Source organism: Euphorbia lathyris, chromosome 4 (genome assembly GCF_963576675.1).
Source record: "Euphorbia lathyris chromosome 4, ddEupLath1.1, whole genome shotgun sequence".
Lineage (NCBI taxonomy): Eukaryota > Viridiplantae > Streptophyta > Magnoliopsida > Malpighiales > Euphorbiaceae > Euphorbia > Euphorbia lathyris.
The window spans coordinates 67652598-67673742 of record NC_088913.1 but is presented as its reverse complement, the minus strand read 5'-3'; the positions used below and the strand labels follow the sequence as shown (position 1 = coordinate 67673742).

Here is a 21145-nt window from a genome sequence, read left to right as displayed (position 1 = left end):
GGAATAAGACAAGGCGACCCATTATCTCCTTACCTTTTCCTTATCTGTGGTGAAGGCTTGTCTGCTTTATTAAATCGTGCCGAATCAGAAGGAAGATTACATGGTAACCGAGTTGTTAAAGGAGCTCCTTCGGTGTCTCACTTGTTATTTGCTGACGATGCCTTCCTGTTCTTTAGGACGTCAATTGAGGAAGCCAGAGAAATAAAGCATATTCTATCCATATATGAAAAGGCTTCGGGTCAAGCGGTTAACTTCTCGAAGTCCGGAATTAAGTGTAGCAATAATGTGAACCCTCTTCTAGCTTATGCTATGTCACAAATCATTGGGGTTGATAATTCACTAGATTCGGGCAAATACCTTGGGCTCCCTTCCCTTGTGGGTAGGAAAAAATCCGCTATTTTTGCTCACTTCAAAGATAGGCTTTGGAATAAACTTTAGAGTTGGAGGGGTCGTAATCTGTCCAAAGCTGGCAGGGCGACTCTCATTCGGGCAGCTGGACAAGTCATTCCTATCTACTTCATGAGTGTATTTCTATTGTCAGTCTCTACAGCTACTGAACTTCAGAGAATGCTTAACTCCTTTTGTTGGGGTAATAAGCAAGATGGGTCTAGAGGTCTTAATTGGATGTCTTGGGAGTGGCTCTATATTCCCAAGTGTCAAGGAGGGTTAAGTATTATCGTCAAGCGTGGGTGGTCTATGCTATCCTCTCCAGATTCTTTAACCAGTCGTATCTTCAAAGCTAAATATTATCGTCAAGCGGATTTCTTGAGAGCAAGACTTGGTCACTCTCCTAGTTTTATATGGAAAAGTATCTGGGGATCTCAAATTATCATTCGTGAAGGTATAAGGTGGAAAATTGGAGACGATAATTCTGTTAATGTTTGGTCGGATCCGTGGCTGAGAAAAGTTGATGGAAAAATGATTGAAACCCCGACGATTGCAGGATTGGAGAATTTAAAGGTCTGTGATCTTTTTATCCCGGGAACTCGTGAATGGGATGTGGAAATGTTGAACGAAATATTTATCCCTAGGGATGTGCAAGAAATCCAGAACATTCCCATGAACAGACCTGGTACTGTCGACAAAATTATATGGAATGAAACGCGAAATGGTCTCTACTCGGTTAAGAGTGCATATCGACTGGGAACAGAAGTAGTGGCTCAAAATGACCAGTGGAGGGCAGCGGGTAATTGGAGGAAAATGTGGAGTATGGAGATTCCAACAAAAGTTCGCTACTTCTGTTGGAGAATTGCCCGAAACTGTTTACCGATACGTGCTAATCTACTGTCACGAGGTTTGTCAATTCCCTCTACTTGTGTGCACTGTAATAATGGATATGAGGACCTTTGGCATCTATTTGTTGCATGTCCATATATAAGGGAAATATGGGATGACAGTAATCTGCTTAATCTAATTGATTCTTTGTCTTTGGATGCTGATGGTTTTAACTCTTTATTCTTCGAAATCATCAATACTCAATCTAAAGATATATGCTGCAAATTCTTAGTGATTTTGTGGAGTTGGTGGAAAGCTCGTAATGATAAGCTATGGAAATGCAAAATAACTAGGAGCCGTCGGGTTATTATGAGGGGTTTGGGCTGTCAATCCAATTGGGTGGCTGCCCGTAATCTTAGGAATATTGCTATTCAGCAGGATTGGCCTGTGGTCTGCTCGAAGTGGCATCGCCCTCCTCAGGGTCTGGTTTGCTGCAGCGTTGATGCTGCGTTTTTTGCTGCAGCAGGAAAAACTGGTTTTGCTGCTGTTCTTCGATCAGATGAGGGGCGCTTTTTGTCTGCTCGGGTTAATTCAGCAGATGGTCTTCAGCTGGTGCACGAAGGGGAAGCTACGGCTCTGTTGAATGCACTTAATTGGATTAAATCAGCTGGTTTTGAGCATGTGCTTCTGGAATCAGATTCGTTAACTATTGTTCAAGCAGTTAATTCGTCTCTACCCGACGAAAGCGAGTTTGGTGATATCATTGCTCAGTGCAAATCTTTACTTAGTCTCAACAACGGTTTTTCGGTCCGTTTTGTCAAACGTTTAGCTAACGGTTTAGCTGATGCTTTTACTCGGCTTTCCTGTTTACATGCTATTCCTTTTATTTATGATGTTATTCCGGATGTAATCTCTTCTAGTTTGTTGAACTTTTGCCCGATTGTGGCTCATTAATCTATTCTGTTTTCAAAAAAAAAAATCAGATTCTATTTGTTGATTCATAAAATTAATTAGAGATAAATAAAGATTACTTTTTATAATTTTGTATAGTTTTACTTCTATTTTAATAATTTTTGAAATATTTTTCATTTATTTTTTTAGTCAATAAATTTTACGTTACTAAATTAAAGTTCTATAATTATATAAAACTTAATAAATTAATTACTTAATATAGGAGAGATTATGATTATGTAGAAAAAAGAGAAAAAAAAAACATAAAATAGGAAAAATATAATATGTTTATTATTAAAACAGAGATTAAAGGATAATTTTGGTATTTTAATTTTTTTTTTAATATAGTTTGACCATTGACTCAAATATAAGGACTAAAGAGTTGGCGAAAATAAAAACTGGGGATTATATAATTATTTGTAAAAACAGAAGGCAAAAGGTATCCTGAAGCCCCTGATATTTTATTATTTGGTGCATTAAGCTCTCGATCTTTCATTTAGACACATTGAGCCCCTGATCTTTCATTGTTTGGTGCATTAAGCACTTGATCTTTCATTTAGACACATTGAACCCTTAATCTTTTATATATGGGTGTATTAGGTCATTTTGTAAATCAATTCATATATGGGTGTATTAAGGGTATGTTTGGTTCGACTGTTAGCTAATAGATGTTGCTGTTGCGGTTGTAGTAAGCTGTTTGTTATTAGTTGTTTAATTATTAGCGTTTCACTCCAAACCGCATGAAATATAGCGTTTGGTTAGGTTTATATAACCGCAGTGTTTAGTATTTTCTCTGGACACTGCAGCATATTGGAGTTTTTCACGAAAAGCTCTTTTTAGAGCTTTTCATTGACAGTGTAGCTACGTTATTATTGACAAAATTATCCTTCTTATTTCCATAAAATGTGTTTCCTTTTTAACATTATTTTCATTTCTAGAACAAAATTATCGAAAAACAAAGTTTTGTTGCGTTCAATAATTTTTTTATTTTTTATATAATTTATTTTTATTAATTTGTATAATATATTTTTTATTTTATAATTTATTTGTAGATTAATTTAAAACATGTCCATATTAGAAACACCCATATATGAACCAACAACATCAACAGTTGAACCAAACAGGCCCTTAATACACCCATATATGAATTGATTATGGAAGGGCCTAATACACTCATATATGAAAGATCAATGGCTCCAATGTGTTTAAATGAAAAATCGAGGGCTTAATGAACCAAACAATGAAAGATCAGGGGCTCAATGTGTCTAAATGAAAGATCGAGGGCTTAATGCACCAAACAATGAAAGATCAGAGACCTTAGGATGCTTTTTGCCAAAACAGAAATACTGACTAGTATATTAGGTAAAAACAAAATCATCTTATAATTATTTACCCATAAATAAAATAGCTTTTATTTTTTATTTGTTTATTCTTTCACTTGAAAAAGAACCGATTTTTCATCAAAAAAAGAAAAAAGAAAAAAGAAAAAGAACCGATTTCTAAAGGGTGTTGTTAAACCTAGCCCCAAATTCCCACCCCTAGCCCCGTGAAAGGATGAAAATACCCTTTCATAGGGTTTGGGGAGGAAAAAGCTATTTTTTTGCTCTCCCGACACGCGGGCGTGTGGCTATCACGCCTCACCGTGTGGTCGGACGTGATAGCCCCACGCCTCACCGTGTGGTCGGGCGTGATCGCTACACGCCCGACCACACGGTGAGACGTGGGGCTATCACGCCCGACCACACGGTGAGGCGTGATAGCCACACGCCCGCATGTCGGGAGAGCAAAAAAAAATAGCTAGTCCGCTATTGAATTAAATCCGTAAATACCTGTTACGTAAAAAAATTAGTCCGCTGTTGAATTAAACCCGTAAAAAAATTAGTCCGCTATTGAATTTAATCCGTAAATACCTGAATTAACAAAATAAAAATTTAACTAAAATTAACAAAATAAAGATTTAGTTAAACTAAATTAAATAAAATAAAATTTACAACAACTAAAATTTACAACATAAAAATTTAATTAAACTAAATTAAACAAACTAAAAATTACAAAAAAAAATTAATTAAATTTAACTAAATTAAAAAAAGTAAATAAATAATTGCTCATAAACTCATCGTCATCCTCACCCTCGCCATCACCACGAGCTGCAGACTCTCGCAGTACTCGGGCTACCACCTCCAAATAGTCCTCCTCAGAATCGCTATCACGATCTCCGTCATCATAATCCGTCACCGCCTCTACTCCACGTATATCGGGCTGATCCACAATCGGACCCCTCCGCACCTGTTCCGCCGCAGCCCCTCTCCGTCTACGACCTGATATATCAATATCACGCATTCTCGTATGCCGTGGTGTATCCTCATCCTCGTCCATATCTAGACGACGAGCAAGTGACGGGACGGATTTCCCCGATAGTAGGCCGCTCCGTCTACAAAATTACACTAAATTAATCTAAAAATTTAACATATAAATTATAATCAAATTAATATTAAAATTTCACATATAAATTAAACCCCAAATTAATGTAAACATTTAACAATTTAATTAAAACGTAAATATAATTTAAAAAAAAAATTCAAAAACCCCTCGGGCGTATGAACATCACGCCCGACCTATGGTGCGGGCGTATGAACATCACGCCCGAACCATAGGTCGGGCGTGATAGCCTCACGCCCGAACCACAGGTCGGGCGTGATATTCATACGCCAGAACCGTAGGTCGGGCGTGATGTTCATACGCCCGACTGCGATTCTGGCGTTTTTAAAAAATCACCCACAGATTCAATTTTTAAGCTTAAATCAAAAAACAAAAACGGTAAATCTTATTATTTTTGCTTTCCCTTTACGGTTGTTGTTACACTCCATGTTTTGGTTCACAAATTAGTCCGGATTTGATCAAAGAGTGTGTAGGGTATTTGAGAGGTTTTGTGTTTTTTCAAATTTTGGGTAAAGGGTAGTTTGGTCTTTTCACGGGGCTAGAGGTGGGAATTCATGGCTGGGTTTAGTAATCCACTTTCTAAATCAACACCAACATATGCCTTTATTTTGCTATTTAATTCCATTTGCAAATATAATTCCATTGTCATTTTATTTATATTGCATTTATTCATTAGCCATATTTATTTAAATTCATTCATTCGTACATTATTTTATCGTATTATTTAAATTTGAGGAACAAAGACAATCCTGACTTTTCGAAGCCTTAATTTACTCCTATCAAATAATTTATCTATATATCGTGTTAGCATCATAATGATTATCAAATGGTGAAAGTGGAAAAGTAGAAACCATAAAAAAACCGATTAAACAATATTTATGATATTCTAAATTAAGGTAAAGTATGAATTTCCACGAACCTGTTCTTTGAAAGATATGGTAGTCTCATTGTGGCATCTATTGTACCAATTATTTCTAGTATTAATGTAGACATTGAGTGACGACTTTTATGACTCTTCAGAAGCGGACGTCTATCCCACGAAAACTGAACATACATATACAGTTGATCCTAAAAGTTGACCGAAACATTTAAATATGAAAACTTTTGGTTCCTTCGAATCACAAGATTTAAATTCTCCAAAAATTAGTTTTCGTGCCGCTCACAAGAGGACTTAGTGTTGCATATGCGGTATAAATATGGACGGACCTCTTCTAGGAGGCCTACCTCGGTTTGAGTTCTAGCTCCCACTGGATGTTTGTATTATTTTGACTATTTTTTATGGTATTGAGATAAAAATGATCTGCAAAGAGTTTTGAGTTAATTTTTCTAGGTACGTGTAAGAAGAGATATAGTCTCGTCCTATCCCACCCAATAAATCAGAACTATCATAATATAATATGTTTATCATTTGTCTGCTTTGATTATCAATATAATCTAAAAGACCGTGTGATTCTAAATGGAGATTTCAGAATTCAAGATATAGAATTAGATTTACTTTAATTTGAAATCATGTACATAATATACATAATCATATTTATTGAAGTAAAACTTATCTTAACTTCACATATATCAGTATATAAAAAAATGAACATAAATTTTAATTGAATTGGTTTATTTTAATTTCAAATAGTGTATATAATGTATACATGATATTTTTAACTTATTAAAATTCAATTTTTATCTACATATATAACATATATACGGAAAATAAAATAAATTTTAATAAAATATTATTTTAGATATATTATAAATTTTAATCCGTTTTCCTTTAATTATGTTTAAGATTAAGGAATCTCAATTCAGATATATTACTAACTATTTAAAATACATCTACCACTTAAAAGATAACACTTGTCCTATAAAGAGAGGTTCAAACAATGACTATCACTTTTACCATTGAGCTTTTTATAAATAGAATACAACTTCACAATGTGTTGTACTGCACATATCTATTGCAATTACTCTCAATTATTTAGTGCTTTAAATCATATGCTCTACTAATTTAGACATTCGAACGGGATCGTTGATCAATTGCATCGCCTTGATCCATTTTATATCTTATCTCAAATATTGATAAAATCCTCTTCAGTGATCGGATCAATACCTTACAGATTCAATTGTATTAATGTGTGATCTCTATCTCTCATATCCACCTTGTTTTTTGCATGATTTTGTGTTTTTTAGTCATGAGATTGTCATAGTTTTTATTTATTTGGGTTTAGATAAGGAAAAAAACAGATCACAAGTTTTATATTTTAAAAAATTATACACGTAATGAAACGAAGAATGAAATGAGAAATGAAAATAAGAATGAAAATGAAGATTTTGCCAGAGTGAGGACAATGAGAATATTATCTCCATTTTAGTTTTGGGTTCGAGGATAAGAAATCTCTATTAGATCGGGAAACGGAAACGGAAAATGTAATCCCACCATACTCTTTTACATCCATACATTTAAGATAGAAATAATGATAAAAGTTATGATAGAGATAAAGATAAAAGATTGAAATATGCATAAACATAAACTAGTTGAAAATTATTATTCCATATTTTATATGTTGGATAAAAATAAAAATAAAATAATATATTTTACTATATTATCCCTACTTAAAGTAGGGAGATTAATAATCGGAATAAGATGAACATTTTCATCATATTAGAATAGGAGAAGCTTATTCCATCTATTATACTGCCCCGATTGGATATAAGTTTTAAGGATAAAATTATTATTTCTCTCTTATCTCTCTATCATATCTTTAAAAGAAAAATAAATTAAAAGCTTAATACATCATTTGCCTCCGAATTTGTCAAAAAGCTTGATTGCTTCCCTAAACTTTCAAATTATCCTGATAGCCCCCTCAACTTGCATAAAATGTCCGGTTAACTCCCTAAATTTGCGTTAAATGTAATCAATTAATCACTCAGTTGCAAAACAAAGTAAGTTAAACGTGAAAGATATATTGCACGCATCTTTAAAAAAGTAAAACGACCAAAATCGGAATATGCGTTTCTAATATTAGAGATGATAAATTTTACAATTGAGCAAATAAAAACTTCATTTTTAATCTATTCCATAAATTATATAATAACATTTTCTGCATATAGCTTATTTTTTTTACAACCGACTGTTTATTAGTAATTAATTATACTTTATACAAATTTAAAAATTAATTAAATATTGTATGAGAGTTGAAAAAGCTATAAAAATTCAGACCACAGATAAAACCTGAAATAAAAGAACCTCACATTATTTCCATTTATCCCTCTTACCAAACCTTTTTTTTATAAAAGCAAATTCGTGGGTAAGGTATGATAAATGGGCAGAATTAATAATTGCTGTCTGTTTGGAGAAAAAGGCAAAAATAAATGTCCATACATACAAACTATCTGACTCAGACACAACTCTTGTGGTGGGCCCTGGTCAACCGACAGCCTCAAAACCCCTATTTCGTCTCTCTCTTTGTCTTTGTCACTCTCCCAACCCTTAAACGTGCTACCACCCTCACCTTCCATCTCTGTAACTCTCTCAGCCTCACCATTCCCACCATTACCTATCCCCTTCTCTCCTCTCCTTACCTTTTCCCTATCCTCCCAATTCATGGGCATTCCTGACGACGTCGTTTTAATCCAGCCAGCTAAACTTCCCGGCGACCCCACTGTCATCACCGTCAGTTGCCCTGACAAGGCCGGTCTTGGCTGCGACCTCTGCCGCATAATTCTCGAGTTTGGCCTTTCCATCACTCGCGCAGGTATACCATTTACCAACATTTCAGACTATGTTCATACTGGGTACCTTCCAATTCGAGGATTTTTTTATGAGTTCTTAACCCTAAAGATTGCATCTTTTCTGAAATTTATTAGGTTATATTATATGAATTTTAAATTGGTGGGGCAATTTATTGAATTGAATTAATGATTGGATGCAGACTTTTCTACTGATGGAAGATGGTGTTACATTGTATTCTGGGTGGTACCACTGTCTACTTCATATAGACTTGATTGGGATAGCTTGAAAAATAGGCTCTCTTATGTTTCCCCTCCTTCTTTCATTCCATTCTTCTTTGATCAGAAGTCCAATGGAAACTCCTTGCCTTCTCTCTATCTCTTGAAGTTCTGTTTTCTTGACAAGAAAGGGTTGTTACATGGTAACTAAAAAGATTGGTCTTTTTTTTGTTTTCAATCTCATTCTAATTTGTGGAATATGTTGATTATTAATTAATTATGTTTATTCCCCTTTGTTTATGCAGATATTACTAAAGTACTTACTGAGCTTGAATTTACAATTCAAAGAGTGAAAGTGATGACAACGCCTGATGGGAAAGTTGTGGACCTGTTCTTCATCAATGATTGCCTGTGAGTTTTTGCATTTTTGTTCTTATTCTTGTAAACTGTTCCTTGTTCATTCTTTCAGATTGTTCAAGTTTTTTAGTTGATTGCACTTCCTGGCTGGTCTTTGTCTAAAAAATTGATTCCGTTTTACTTATTTTTAACATATACTTGTTGTGTTGTGGACATAGAGGAAGATAGGAGAAGACATTCTGCTTCACCATTCAATTAGATTGCTTCTGTTCTAAGCCTCTAGGCTTCTTTATGTTTGGTATCCGTTTCCTTTGACCATAGTTGTTAAAGGCCTGCGCACAATGCACTAGGCCAAGCGCCTTATAACTCCCAAAGGCACGCTGTGGCCAACGCGATGGCTAGGTGCGCCTTTGTGCAGTCATGGTTGTAAGAGGCGCGCCTATATGTCACATGAGTTCTTTTAGGGTTTTAATCTCCACATTGGATTTGACACATCTAGTGGCCAAAATAAATACAAAAAAGGGGGACTCTTTAGAGATGAAAATACACAACGGGAAACAAGCTTTGTAGATGAGTATGATGAGGATGAAGAGAATAAAATCCTTGAAGAATTGGATGATGTTGGAGATGAGGAGAGTAGTGATGATTGATGAATGCGGAGACTTTGATGAGAAATAGCTATTAGTCAACTTAGGATTTACTATTTAGTTGAACACTTAAACTTTAGAAGATGTGGTTTATTGCGTGTTAGAATTTATGGTTAAGAAGCATTTTGATTTCAGAACTTTATCATTTCTTATATTTTAAATATTATCATTTATGGTTTTATATATTTTGATTCTTTTAATGCCCCTTGTGTCGCTCATGTGCGCGCCTGAACCTTGCACCTTGTGCCAAGACTCCAAGACCTCCTTGCTTCATAGTGCGCCATGCGCCTTTAAAAATTATGCTTTTGATCGCTTATCTTCAAGTGTGATTCAACTCAAAGATTAACTCCCCATACTTTTCGTACTACCTGAGAAAAGGTCATGGCATACCCTCTTTTATACCTGATCAAGGAGATGATATTTTTTTGAGATAGTTGACCCTGTAGTGGAATATAATATTGTTGATATATTTGGTTGTTAGGGTTAGTTGGAAATTGATAATAATAACAATAACAATAATAATTATTATTATCTTGTGATCTCAGGGAGCTTCTACACACAGAGAAAAGGCGCGGGGACACGTGTAAACATCTGCTTACTGTTTTCAAAGAGCATTGCATCAGTTGTGAACTTGAGTTGGCAGGACCTGAATATGACAATCTTCAGGCTTTCTCTTCTCTTCCTCTGCCAATTGCGGAGGAATTGTTCAGCTATGAGCAATCGGATGAGAAGCTCTGTAACGGAGCAACGTGCAAAGATTCAACAGAAAAGGCCACTGTTACAGTAGATAATCATATGAGTCCAGCTCATACATTACTTCAAATAAAATGTATTGATCAGAAAGGCTTGTTTTATGACATATTGAGAACTTCGAAGGACTGCAATGTTCAGGTACCCTTTTCTTTTGGTTCGCTCGTAAAATAACCATGCATCTGTAAATAGGACTAGTTCCCTATATGCTCTCTGCAGTTTGCTAGCTATGTCAATCAAGGCTTTCAACTTGCTAATACATGTTTTTCTTTTTTCCTCTGTATAGATATCTTATGGTCGATTCTCTTCACCCATTAATGGGTATCGTAATCTGGATCTATTTGTCCGACAAACAGATGGAAAGAAGGTAGTAGATCCTAAGCTTCAGCTGATATTGTGCTCTCGTCTTAAGGCAGAGATGCTTCATCCTTTCCGAGTAATTATTGCCAACCGAGGTCCAGATACTGAACTCTTGGTCGCTAACCCTGTTGAGTTATCGGGGAAAGGAAGACCCCGAGTTTTCTACGATGTTACTTCTGCTCTTAAAAGATTAGGCATATGCATCTTCTTGGTAAAAACATTACCTTTTTCATTTTCAAGGTTGCATACTGCTACGCAAGTAGTTTCATTCTCACGATTGCTGATCTGCAGGCTGAAATCGCGAGACACTCGACAGACGATCGACAATGGGAAGTCTACAGATTTCTCTTGGATGAAAATTGTGAAGTTCCATTAGCAAGTACTGAAGCTAGAAAACAAATAGTAGAGAGAGTTAGAAGAACATTGATGGGCTGGTAAGGTAAGATGCTTATAATCCACATTCTGACCAATGCTAGTGAGAGCCATGGTTGCCATATCCCACAGATGGATCATCTCGGGTTCGGGTTCTGAATTTTCCAATGGTGGTCCGTGTTGAGCTATGCTGTGATGTTACTTGCGGAGTGATTTGAACTTTGCGGTCAGGCTTCCCATTGCTTTGCTGCTGCAGTCCTTCCATCTTCTGCAGTGAGATCAGATCAGAGAACTCGGCACCCGCGGCCAGAGTCTCGACAAAGAGATGTGAATATGTATAAAATTGTTATGGTTGCTGTTTTATCAAATGTATTTATGAAGGGTGTTGATCATTTCCTTAGAGTGAATTGAGGTTTCTCAAAATTTTACATCTTCGGCACTGGTTCAGTCTATAAATTATGTGGGTACAATTTCTTTTGGAGGTCGGGATTCTTACATGGATACATACTTACACGTGTACAAACCAATACGGGGCGTTTGCTATTTTATTGGGATAGGGATAAGGATAAAGGTTGGGATAGAGATAAAAATATGATATCGATAATTATTATTCAATGTTTGGTATCTGAGATAAAGATAGTGATAAAATAAAATAATATATTTTACTATTTTAACTTTATTTAAACCACGTAGCATTAATTTGAGGGATAAGTTAAAATCGTACGAGTTCATCTCACCTTCTTATATCATCCTTTTTGGGTGAGGATTTGAGGGATAAGACTCATATCTCTCTTATCTTCTTAACTTATTTCTAAAACAAACATTGATAACTCATTTTAGTTTTTTTATCTCTATACCCGTGTCTTTATTTCATCTAACAAACACACTGATAGTGTTTATACGGATCCTTTACCAACTAAGTGACCAAATTTGTTCAATTGAGGTGTACAATTAGGGTGCGGGTGAACACCATATGAAGGTGAGTAAAATTCCAAAAAACCTGACCTGTAAAAAATTTTAAACTAATTTTTTTTTGAAAACTAGAATAATTTATATTTGAAAAAAAATTAATTTGCTAGAATGATTTATATAAAGGAATGGAAGGGATAATACTGAGTGAATTATATATAAATATAAATATGTTACATATTTGATGGCATTAGGCAAATTGATTTTATTTCATTCAGGGTAGCTGTCTATTTTGCTCATTGACTGCCTCTATTTTTATTCTCTCTTTCACTGTCATTATGGCTGCGGAGATGTATCTCTCAAATCCTCTCATTTTCATCAATTTCATTGTGTATTCGCTCCTACCACAAGTATTTATTTTAAGAATATCTTAATTTCTATTTTATTTTATTTCCAGCCATATAAAATCAAAATTAAAACTTTTAGAGTAAACAATCATTGAGGTTTAGACTTGTGTGTATTATACTGATCAAAATGGTCTTGATTTTCATTAAAAATAATAAAATAGGATATCTAAATTGATAAATGTGATTGGATGTCCCTTAAATTTTAACATTACTACTAGATTTTTTTTTTTGCTAATATAAAAATTACAAACATCATAATTAAAAAAAATCACAATCCAAAGGCACAAACTCATAATATTTTTATTATTATAATTTTGTCCAAGATTTAATGACTAATTTGGAATTAAAGGTCAAAATGATATTGAAGGCTAATGTTAAAGCACAAACTCGTAATTGTTTTTATTATTGTAATTTTGTCCAAGATTTAATGACTAATATTAGAATGGTCTAATGCTCCTCCAATCCCTTAACTTGTTCAAATTGGTCATTTTACATCTCAAACTCATCGAATGTCCTATTTATCTCATTAACTCCATAGAAATGGTATTTCCCACCCGCTTAACTTGTCCAAATTAGTCATTTTACCCCTCCTCAACTCATCGAATGTCCTATTTACCCCATTAACTACATAAAAACGGTATTTCCCACCCCCATGATCCTATTTACCCTCTTAACTCCATAAAAGTGATATTTCTTACCCCTTTATAGTGCAAAATTAATAGCACTTATTCAAATGAGTTTGAAAATATATATTTTTAATATCAACTTTTTATTTTGTTTTAATTTGATAATTATATTGATCTTTCATGTGTTTATTATAATAATATTGTATTACAATAATTAGATAATCAAAATTTAACTAGCAAAAAAAAGTTGAAAAAAGAAAGAATGAATAAAAGATGCTATAGCAAAAAAAAGTTGAAAAAAGAAAGAATGAATAAAAGATACAAATAGCAAGAACATTAATATAAACAAGTTAAATACATTATATGTAGGGATAAAGTATCAAAATAGACCTATGATTTTCTTTAAAAAAAAATAGACCTATGATTTTAGGGAAGTATCAATTTAGATTCCACGTACAAAATAGCACCAATATAGGTTTAACATTTAAAAAATGTATCAATTTAGGCCTCGATGACGGATTGTACGGGGTGAGAAATACCACTTTTATGGAGTTAAGGGTGTAAATATGACATTCTATGAATTGGAAAGAGGTAATGGACAAGTTGAGAGGGTGAAAAATACCACTTTTATGGAGTTAAGGAGGTAAATAGGACATTCGATAAGTTAAGGGGATAAAATGACCAATTTGAACAAATTAAGGGGGCTAAAGAAGCATTAGACCTATTAGAATTAAATTAAATTTAGCCTTCAAAATCAATTTACTCGAATGTATTACTTTAGTCCTTGAGTTGACAAATTAGCCGATTAAAATTTGTTTTCTGCAGTTAAAAATTGTAGAATTTAGATTAATTTGTAAAAATTTATTAAGATGGATTGAATATCTAAAATTTGATTTGAGTTAAATTAAGGGGAAAGTACAAAAATAAACCTTGTGGTTACATCCATTTTCGAACAACACCCATGTGGTTTAAAAGTTTGCAAAGTGGTACTATGTACTTCATTCCGTTAGCAAACATATACCAAATTGACTAACGGTGTTAAAAGTCAAAGGGAAAAGAGTTAATTTGGTCCTTATATTTATTTATTTTTATAAATTGACCCTCTTATTATCTAATTATCACAAATAAATCCTAAAATAAAAAATAAAAATCAAATATACCATCTTCTCCATCTCTTTTTAATTTTTAATTTTTTTTTCTTATTTCTCTCTCCTCTTTGTTAATTTCTCTCTCTCAAATCAATTAAATTTCCATGTTTTCAATTTAATGACACTTATACTCTCTCTCTCTTCTTCTCTCTCTAGCCTAACCATTTTGAAGTTGAATGGCGAATTTCCCCCTTAAAGCCCTAAATAAAAAGCCCCTAGCTAAAACCTAATCAATTCAAGCATTTGCACAGTGAATCATCATAACTTAAAAAATATATATATAAATATAGATCAAAACAAAAATACTCTTAGATATAATATAAGAGAAAAAGACAGACGCAAAAGCAGTTACTTGCCTCTAAAAGGAGTAGGAGAGAATTGCAAACAGCAAAATTGAGAACCAAATTGGATTCCTCGAGGCTTAAAGCCATACACTTTTTCGTCCTTAAAATGGTATATTTACAGAAAAATTATAGCAGCAATAGAGACGATAAACACAAACATAAACATTAGAAATGAGTCGTACTTACATAGCGAGAGAGAACTCAAGACCAAGGAGTCAGGGTTACAAAATTCAAATACTCTCCACTGAAACGAATTCGTTATCCAATGGATGAAGAAACTATTGGAAATTTGAGTGATTCTGAGGTAATCAATTTTGGAGAAATTGGGAGTATTAGAGAGAAAAACAAGGATATAGGTATTAAAATTGATGAACTATCAGATCAGGAAACATGTAGAAATGGCAAGTCATTGAGTAGAGTTGAGAAAAATTCAGTTCATAAAGGTGTGTTTGAGACAAAGATATTGGTAAATTCAGAAGAGAATCAATCAAATCATGAGGGAACTTCAAAATGGTTAGGCTAGAGAGAGAAGAAGAGAGAGAATAAGTATCATTAAATTGAAAACATGGAAATTCAATTGATTTTAGAGAGAGAAAGTAATAGAGAGGAGAGAGAAATAAGAAAAAATAAATAAAAAATAAAAAATAGATGGAGAATATGGTATATTTGATTTTTATTTTTTATTTTAGAGTTTATTTGTGATAATTAGATAATAAAGGGGTCAATTTATAAAAATAAATAAATATAAGGACTAAATTAACTCTTTTCCCTTTGACTTTTAACACCGTTAGTCAATTTGGTATGTGTTTGCTAACGGAATGAAGTACATGGTACCACTTTGCAAACTTTTAAACCACATGGGTGTTGTTTGAAAATGGGTGTAACCACAAGGTTTATTTTTGTATTTTTCCCTTAAATTAATCATGATATCTAGATTGTAAATGAGCCGAGTCGTTCATGAGGGGTTCAGTGTTCGGCTCAATAAAAGTTCGACCGGGTTCGGCTTAATTTATAAACGAGCTAAGTTGGAGCACCGCAAAGCTTGGCTTGGAATTATAGGATAATGAATAAGTTCGATTATAATGTGCATGAACACGCTCGTGATCAAGTTTCGTTCGATTGTTATATTAATAATGATATTTCTATAAAGAGAGTTGTCATTCATGATCTGAATTAACGAGTTGCTCGCGAATTAAGTTCATGAACTAGCTCATTAAAAAGCTCTCAGTTCGTGAGCAGCTCATGAATAAAATGTTGAGCTCGAACTTGAACTCGTTAATTTTTTGACGAACCGAATCTGAGCAGACCAAAACTGGACTCGACTTTATTACATTTCTAAGAACATCTCCGATGCAAATAACTTTAAAAGTTAAAACGTTACTCAAAAATATAATATTTTATTTTCTTTATCATCTATGAGGCTTAATATCCAACTTTAGGGATTTTTTCGCCCTTAATTCCTAATAATATGATCAATTTTGCGGGTAAATTACATCCATTGCCACTGATCTTTACTCATTTAATATTATGGCCACTGAACTTTAATTCTTAACAGTATGACCACTATATTTTATACTTTTTAATATCGGTGGCCACTCAATGCCTCAAAACGACCACTGACGGTCTAAAAATAAAAAATTCGAAGATTTAATGATATTCTAAGGAATTTTAATTCTTGAAAATTTTCGTTTTGAGATCATTTAGGTGTTGTTTGGTTAGGAGAGAAAGTGAATTTTTAGAGAGAGAAAGCACTAAAAAAGATGATTTTGGAAAATAAAAAATGTAGTTTCATGGTAAATGTTGTTCTGAACAACTTTAATTCTTGAATATTTTCATTTTGAGGTCGTTAACGGTCATTTTGAGGACTTAGTTAAAATTGAGTGGCTAATGGTGTTAAAAAGTGTAAAATTTAATGGTCATACCGTTAAGAATTAAAGTTCAGTGGACATAATGTTAAAATTGGAAAAGTTCAGTGGCCATGGGTGTAATTTACTCTGAATTTTGCAGTCGAATTTCGAAAATCGATCAGAAACCCCTAATTCACAACTCCTCCTTCACCCGAAACCGTTCGCAATTCGCGCGATTCAGTCACTGGCATCGAGCGTTGTCCACTTCACCTCCATCGCCGAAGAGCCTCAATAATCCTTTTTTCTTGGTGAGCTTTCCAAGAACTCTGGCGGTTGAAGAAAGAACAAGCCTACTTTGCTACTACTGATGACTTAACTACATATTTGGGTCGCGCACACTGAGCAAAGATGCTTAGACATTACATGAAGAAGAATTCAACACTACTAAATAGTTTTCACTTCTACAGTCCTATTGTGAGTAATTTCATTTTACCAAATATTCTCCCTCTTACTTCTTGTCTTAAATTTTCCTTGTGCTTCTTTTCGCAGAGAGAGATTCACAGTAGAAATAAGAAAGCAATGGAGTTTATAGCCAAGGGATGGAGCGCTTTGAAAGAAGTTGATAGAGTCATTGATTACTGTGAACACCAGGATACACGCCTTATCCCTCTTCTCAGGGTACTAAATGGAGCTCATTTGGAGTTATGAGGTTTTTGTTGAAATTATTTGTATTAATTTTTCTGAAATGACTCCAAGTATGATGCGAGAACTCAAAATTGATCATGTTCTAGCAGTTGTGAAGTGAATCCTGCGTTAGAATTACTTATAGAAATTTTATGATCATCGTGTAGTTTGACTTCAATAGGTTAATCAATTTTGGGTGGATGAACACATCAAAGAAATTTGGGGGTTTTCATGTAATTGGTAAATATGGAATTATCTGTATTTGAAGGAAGGGAATGGATTGAGATGCTAGGCGCTGGTTGGCATTATCAGTATATAAATCAGTGAGCTTTTGTAATAGTATTGTACGAAGCTATTTAAAGTTTAGATACATTTCATTTACTTGACCTCTTCAATTTTATTATTGTTTTCAGAATAAGGAGTAATTTTTATCAAATACATGTTTGATTTAAGTGTGCATGCAAACTTTTTACACTTCAACGTATTTATGAACTGAAAGTAGGGAGGAATTCTTGGATTATATGTGATCTGACTATCTTTTCTCTTAAAAAATCCTTTATTTTTTTTCATCTTGTATGCTTGATATCAGACAGCAAAGGAGAATTTTGAACTGGCTTTGGAGACTGATAACTCAAACACCCACGCTAGGTATTGGCTGTCAAAATTGCACTTGAAATATCATGTTCCCGGGGCATCCAAAGCCATGTAAGTTTAAGTGCTTTTTCCCCTTTTTCCATGTAGCTATGAAAACAGTATGAAATGTAGGCGTAGTCACTGCACTAGTGTATCTGGTCTCAGTTCTAGATGATCATTTAGAATTTTGGTTGTTTCTCCTTTGGGTTTGTTTTATTCCGGATTTGATAATATAATACCCTATCTGTTTTAAGTGCTTTCCTTAAAAGTTTTAAGGTGTTGAGATATGGAGTTTAGCTCTTGGGATTTCAGACTCTTCGGTACAAAGAAGTCAGTATCAACCATAAGTTGCCTAGTTATTCATTTAGAGTCCATTTTGATAATTTGATAATGATAGTAAGAAATGTTTTTCTCCAATTCTATTAAACAATCCTGAGGTTGATCTCATGGATTATTTTTTAATATGTTTAACTTTTTACTTGCTACTTATGTCTCTCTTACAAGTTACCTGTTATCTTGAGTGTGATATTGATCTGTTCTTCTCTTTCTGTCATGACATAGAGGAGCTGCTTTGTTAGTGGAAGCTGCAGATATGGGTGATCCAGATGCACAATATGAGTTAGGTTGCCGGCTCAGAGTTGATGTAGGCATATTACTTTCTCTCGAGTGGTTCTATGTGAAATCATTAGCAGATTATTGTCAGATTTCTGGTTAGCCTCTTCTATGTGCATCTGCAGGTGCTAAGCATATGAAGTAGAAAAACTTCGGACAAATTAATGATAAACTATTACCATCTGATCAATTTTGTGTTGCATCAATGCAGCAAATGAGAATTGTTTTAGAATTAACATTGAACATACTTCCTTTGACATTGTTGTTTTATTTGAGCTGCTATTGAGAGATTTTATTGATTATCATAAAAAAATTATTTTGAAGGGCAAACTTCTGATGTTCCACTCATAAGAAAAACAGCTGAACAGTTCCAAACTGCTTTTGGGGACAGCATATGAGAGTATATTTTCCAAAAAGCATTTTCCAGCCTATAGCTGCACAGTGTTTTATGATGGCTGGTATTATTATATCATAAGTAGACAGTAATTAGCAGTCAATTATCTATTCAACTTTGGTGACATAAGCTGCCAAAGTTTGGTGAATGTTAAGTACTTGCATCTAGGCATTTCTTCATCGGAATTTACTCTTTATTTATAAAAGAAATGTGTTTTCCTACTTTTTTTTCTCATTTTCTCTATTTGGAACTGTTAATGGAATTTATTTGAATCAACGCTGAAAAGTTACAGAGCTTGATCTCTTAGATGCTTATAATTTTTTATTTTCAGTTTAAGATTTGTAGATTGCACACTTCTCTGTGGCTGATAGGTTTAATTTTATTACCATAACTTGGTGATCTTATTTGTCTTTTCTTTTGTTTCTTTTTTTGATAGAATGATTATGTCCAATCAGATCAACAAGCATTTTATTTTATTGAGAAGGCTGTTGACCAGGTTTGTTTCTCTGGAGCTTTCTCTTATTTATGCTTGCAGTTGCACATTACCTTAAACTCCTTATTCAAGCTTTTGGTGTTCTAGTTGCATCCAGGCGCTCTCTACCTTCTTGGTACGGTATATTTGACAGGGGATTGTGTGAAGAAAGATGTTGCCTCAGCTTTGTGGTGCTTCCATAGGGCATCAGAGAAGGTAATGTAGAGGTGTTCTATGCTATCTAAAATTGCAACAGTTAGTTGTCAATACCTTTGCGGGATGACCAATCTTTTTTTTTTTTTTAGTTCGTATGGAAAGTAAACATAGTTGGCTTTTTTAGTAGATGCCATATCAAATGGAAAATTTCTGTTGAAGGAAATTTTGCTGCTCATAATAATAGATTTGGATTTGCAAAGAAGTTTCTGCAGCCTGGTAAAGTATCTTATTGGGACGGAGCAAACTATTTGATGTGGGAAGACATCTGGGGTAATTATGATGTTCCTAGGTCATGAAAAGTTTTAGAATGAAATAATATCTATGGTTCTTGTTTAGAGATTTGGTACAGACAAGAAATTACCTTGACATGAAGACTGATGGATCAATGAGCAACTTCTGATGATGTCCATGTCATAACCTTTATCCTGAAGCTCATGCTCTAACTAAATGCATTATGGCACAGTGAATAACCATGGGTGCGGAGTGCTTTTGAGGCATTTGCACAATGGCAAGAATGATATATTTAAACATTACCTATGATGCTCTCATCAAAGATGCTCCTTCCTTTATTTGTGAGGAACAAAAATGCACAAGTACTATAATATAATCTGGAATCTAATTGTTTTAGTGTGAACTTCGTATGTACCTCTCCTTATATTGGCAATTCGTGCAGGGGCATGCTGGTGCAGCTATAGCATATGGATCTCTCCTTCTTAGAGGTTAGCTGGTGAAATTTCTGTTTCTTGTCTAAAGATTTTGTGTTCTCTTGTATGTATAATTTGATCTGGGAATCTACATTTTACTTTTCTTGGAGTTGTTTTTTTATTTATTTGTGTGAAGTAAGAAATAAATCATATGCTTCATCAATTGTTTCTATATGATAACAGATTTATGCATATATTTATACTACTATACATGAAATACTGAAATTTGGAAAGGAAGAAATTGTACATTTGAAACTAGAGATTAATCATGTCTTAATTTGATATGCCACACGAATTTGACCTCTTACTGAGAGCACCAAACTAGAAGCCATTGAAGTTATAGCAAATATGACTTCTTGTATCTCAATATCTTTTTTAACTTGGATTTAACACAAATGCCGCTTCTTAAATAAGTGGAAGATCTATACAGGTTGTTTACCTTAAAATAAAATACAAAACATTGTAAATTGGAGTTTCATGAATGCTGTTCATTGCAGGTGCTCAAGTTCCAGAATCTATAATGAAATTCAATTTGAAGAAAGGTTCGCCAGCAAGGAAGGCAAGAAGTACAGAGAGCACGGAGATGAATCCAGTAGAGATGGCGAAAGAACAGTTCCGGATTGCAGCAAAAGCAGGATGTGATCTTGGACTAAACTGGCTGCAAAGGATTGAGGAGGAAGAGAAACACCTACTTACTGAGAGTGGCTCCCAGGCTCAATCACAAAGCTAAGTCAGCATGCTTATCAATTTGTCATAAATTGAACTTGATAGGGATTAATTCCTTATTCTCATAAATTTCCCTTAAGAACCTAGTGGAACCTTACATCAGTTCTCTTTAATTCACAAACTTCTATATATTGTGTTTTAAAAGTTCAAATTGATGTTCACAAGAGCTCAATTCAGAAGGTGCAAAAGAATACTTGTTCTCATGCTCGAGTCTTAGCTACATTACTGCTCCTGCTCCTGCTCGTAATCGTAGAAGGGCTCATAATCTCAGAATTGCACGTCCGGTCTCTTTTCAAGCTTGCCATTTAGAGGACTTTCTCTTTCCCCGTTCTTGTGCATTTCGACGTCGTTTGTTTCCTCATTTTGTGCACCATGAAATATGGTTTGACA

At 34.0% G+C, this 21145-nt stretch overlaps 2 protein-coding genes across 3 annotated transcripts; both read left to right on the top strand.

The window, feature by feature from the left end:
* The first annotated feature begins 8041 nt into the window (after positions 1–8041).
* On the top strand, positions 8042–11514 carry LOC136227560 (ACT domain-containing protein ACR9). Its single transcript, XM_066016261.1, has 6 exons — positions 8042–8354; positions 8532–8750; positions 8853–8958; positions 10097–10442; positions 10588–10872; positions 10953–11514. Exons 1-6 carry the CDS (start codon positions 8204–8206, stop codon positions 11097–11099), a joined length of 1254 nt encoding a protein of 417 aa, XP_065872333.1. The 5' UTR covers positions 8042–8203; the 3' UTR covers positions 11100–11514.
* A 4987-nt stretch (positions 11515–16501) lies between these two features.
* LOC136227776 (uncharacterized) lies at positions 16502–20958 on the top strand. 2 transcript variants are annotated; one of them, XM_066016526.1, is made up of 8 exons: positions 16502–16788; positions 16864–16992; positions 17588–17703; positions 18193–18274; positions 19074–19133; positions 19218–19325; positions 19999–20044; positions 20527–20958. In XM_066016526.1, the coding sequence occupies exons 1-8, from the start codon at positions 16723–16725 to the stop codon at positions 20757–20759; spliced, it is 840 nt and encodes a 279-aa protein (XP_065872598.1). In that variant the 5' UTR covers positions 16502–16722; the 3' UTR covers positions 20760–20958. The 2 variants fall into 2 exon arrangements, with proteins under 2 accessions (XP_065872598.1, XP_065872599.1); XM_066016527.1 differs by lacking the exon at positions 16502–16788 and having other exon boundaries at positions 16884–17023.
* Positions 20959–21145: the final 187 nt, after the last annotated feature.

Coding starts and splice junctions, on each gene's coding strand:
- LOC136227560 (XM_066016261.1), top strand. CDS start 8,204: ATGGGCATTCCTGACGACGTCGTTTTAATCCAGCCAGCTAAACTTCCC. Junction 10,443..10,587: donor CGAAGGACTGCAATGTTCAG/GTACCCTTTTCT, acceptor TCCTCTGTATAG/ATATCTTATGGTCGATTCTC. Junction 10,873..10,952: donor TAGGCATATGCATCTTCTTG/GTAAAAACATTA, acceptor GCTGATCTGCAG/GCTGAAATCGCGAGACACTC.
- LOC136227776 (XM_066016526.1), top strand. CDS start 16,723: ATGCTTAGACATTACATGAAGAAGAATTCAACACTACTAAATAGTTTT. Junction 18,275..19,073: donor GTTGCCGGCTCAGAGTTGAT/GTAGGCATATTA, acceptor TTTTTTTGATAG/AATGATTATGTCCAATCAGA. Junction 19,134..19,217: donor TTGAGAAGGCTGTTGACCAG/GTTTGTTTCTCT, acceptor TTGGTGTTCTAG/TTGCATCCAGGCGCTCTCTA.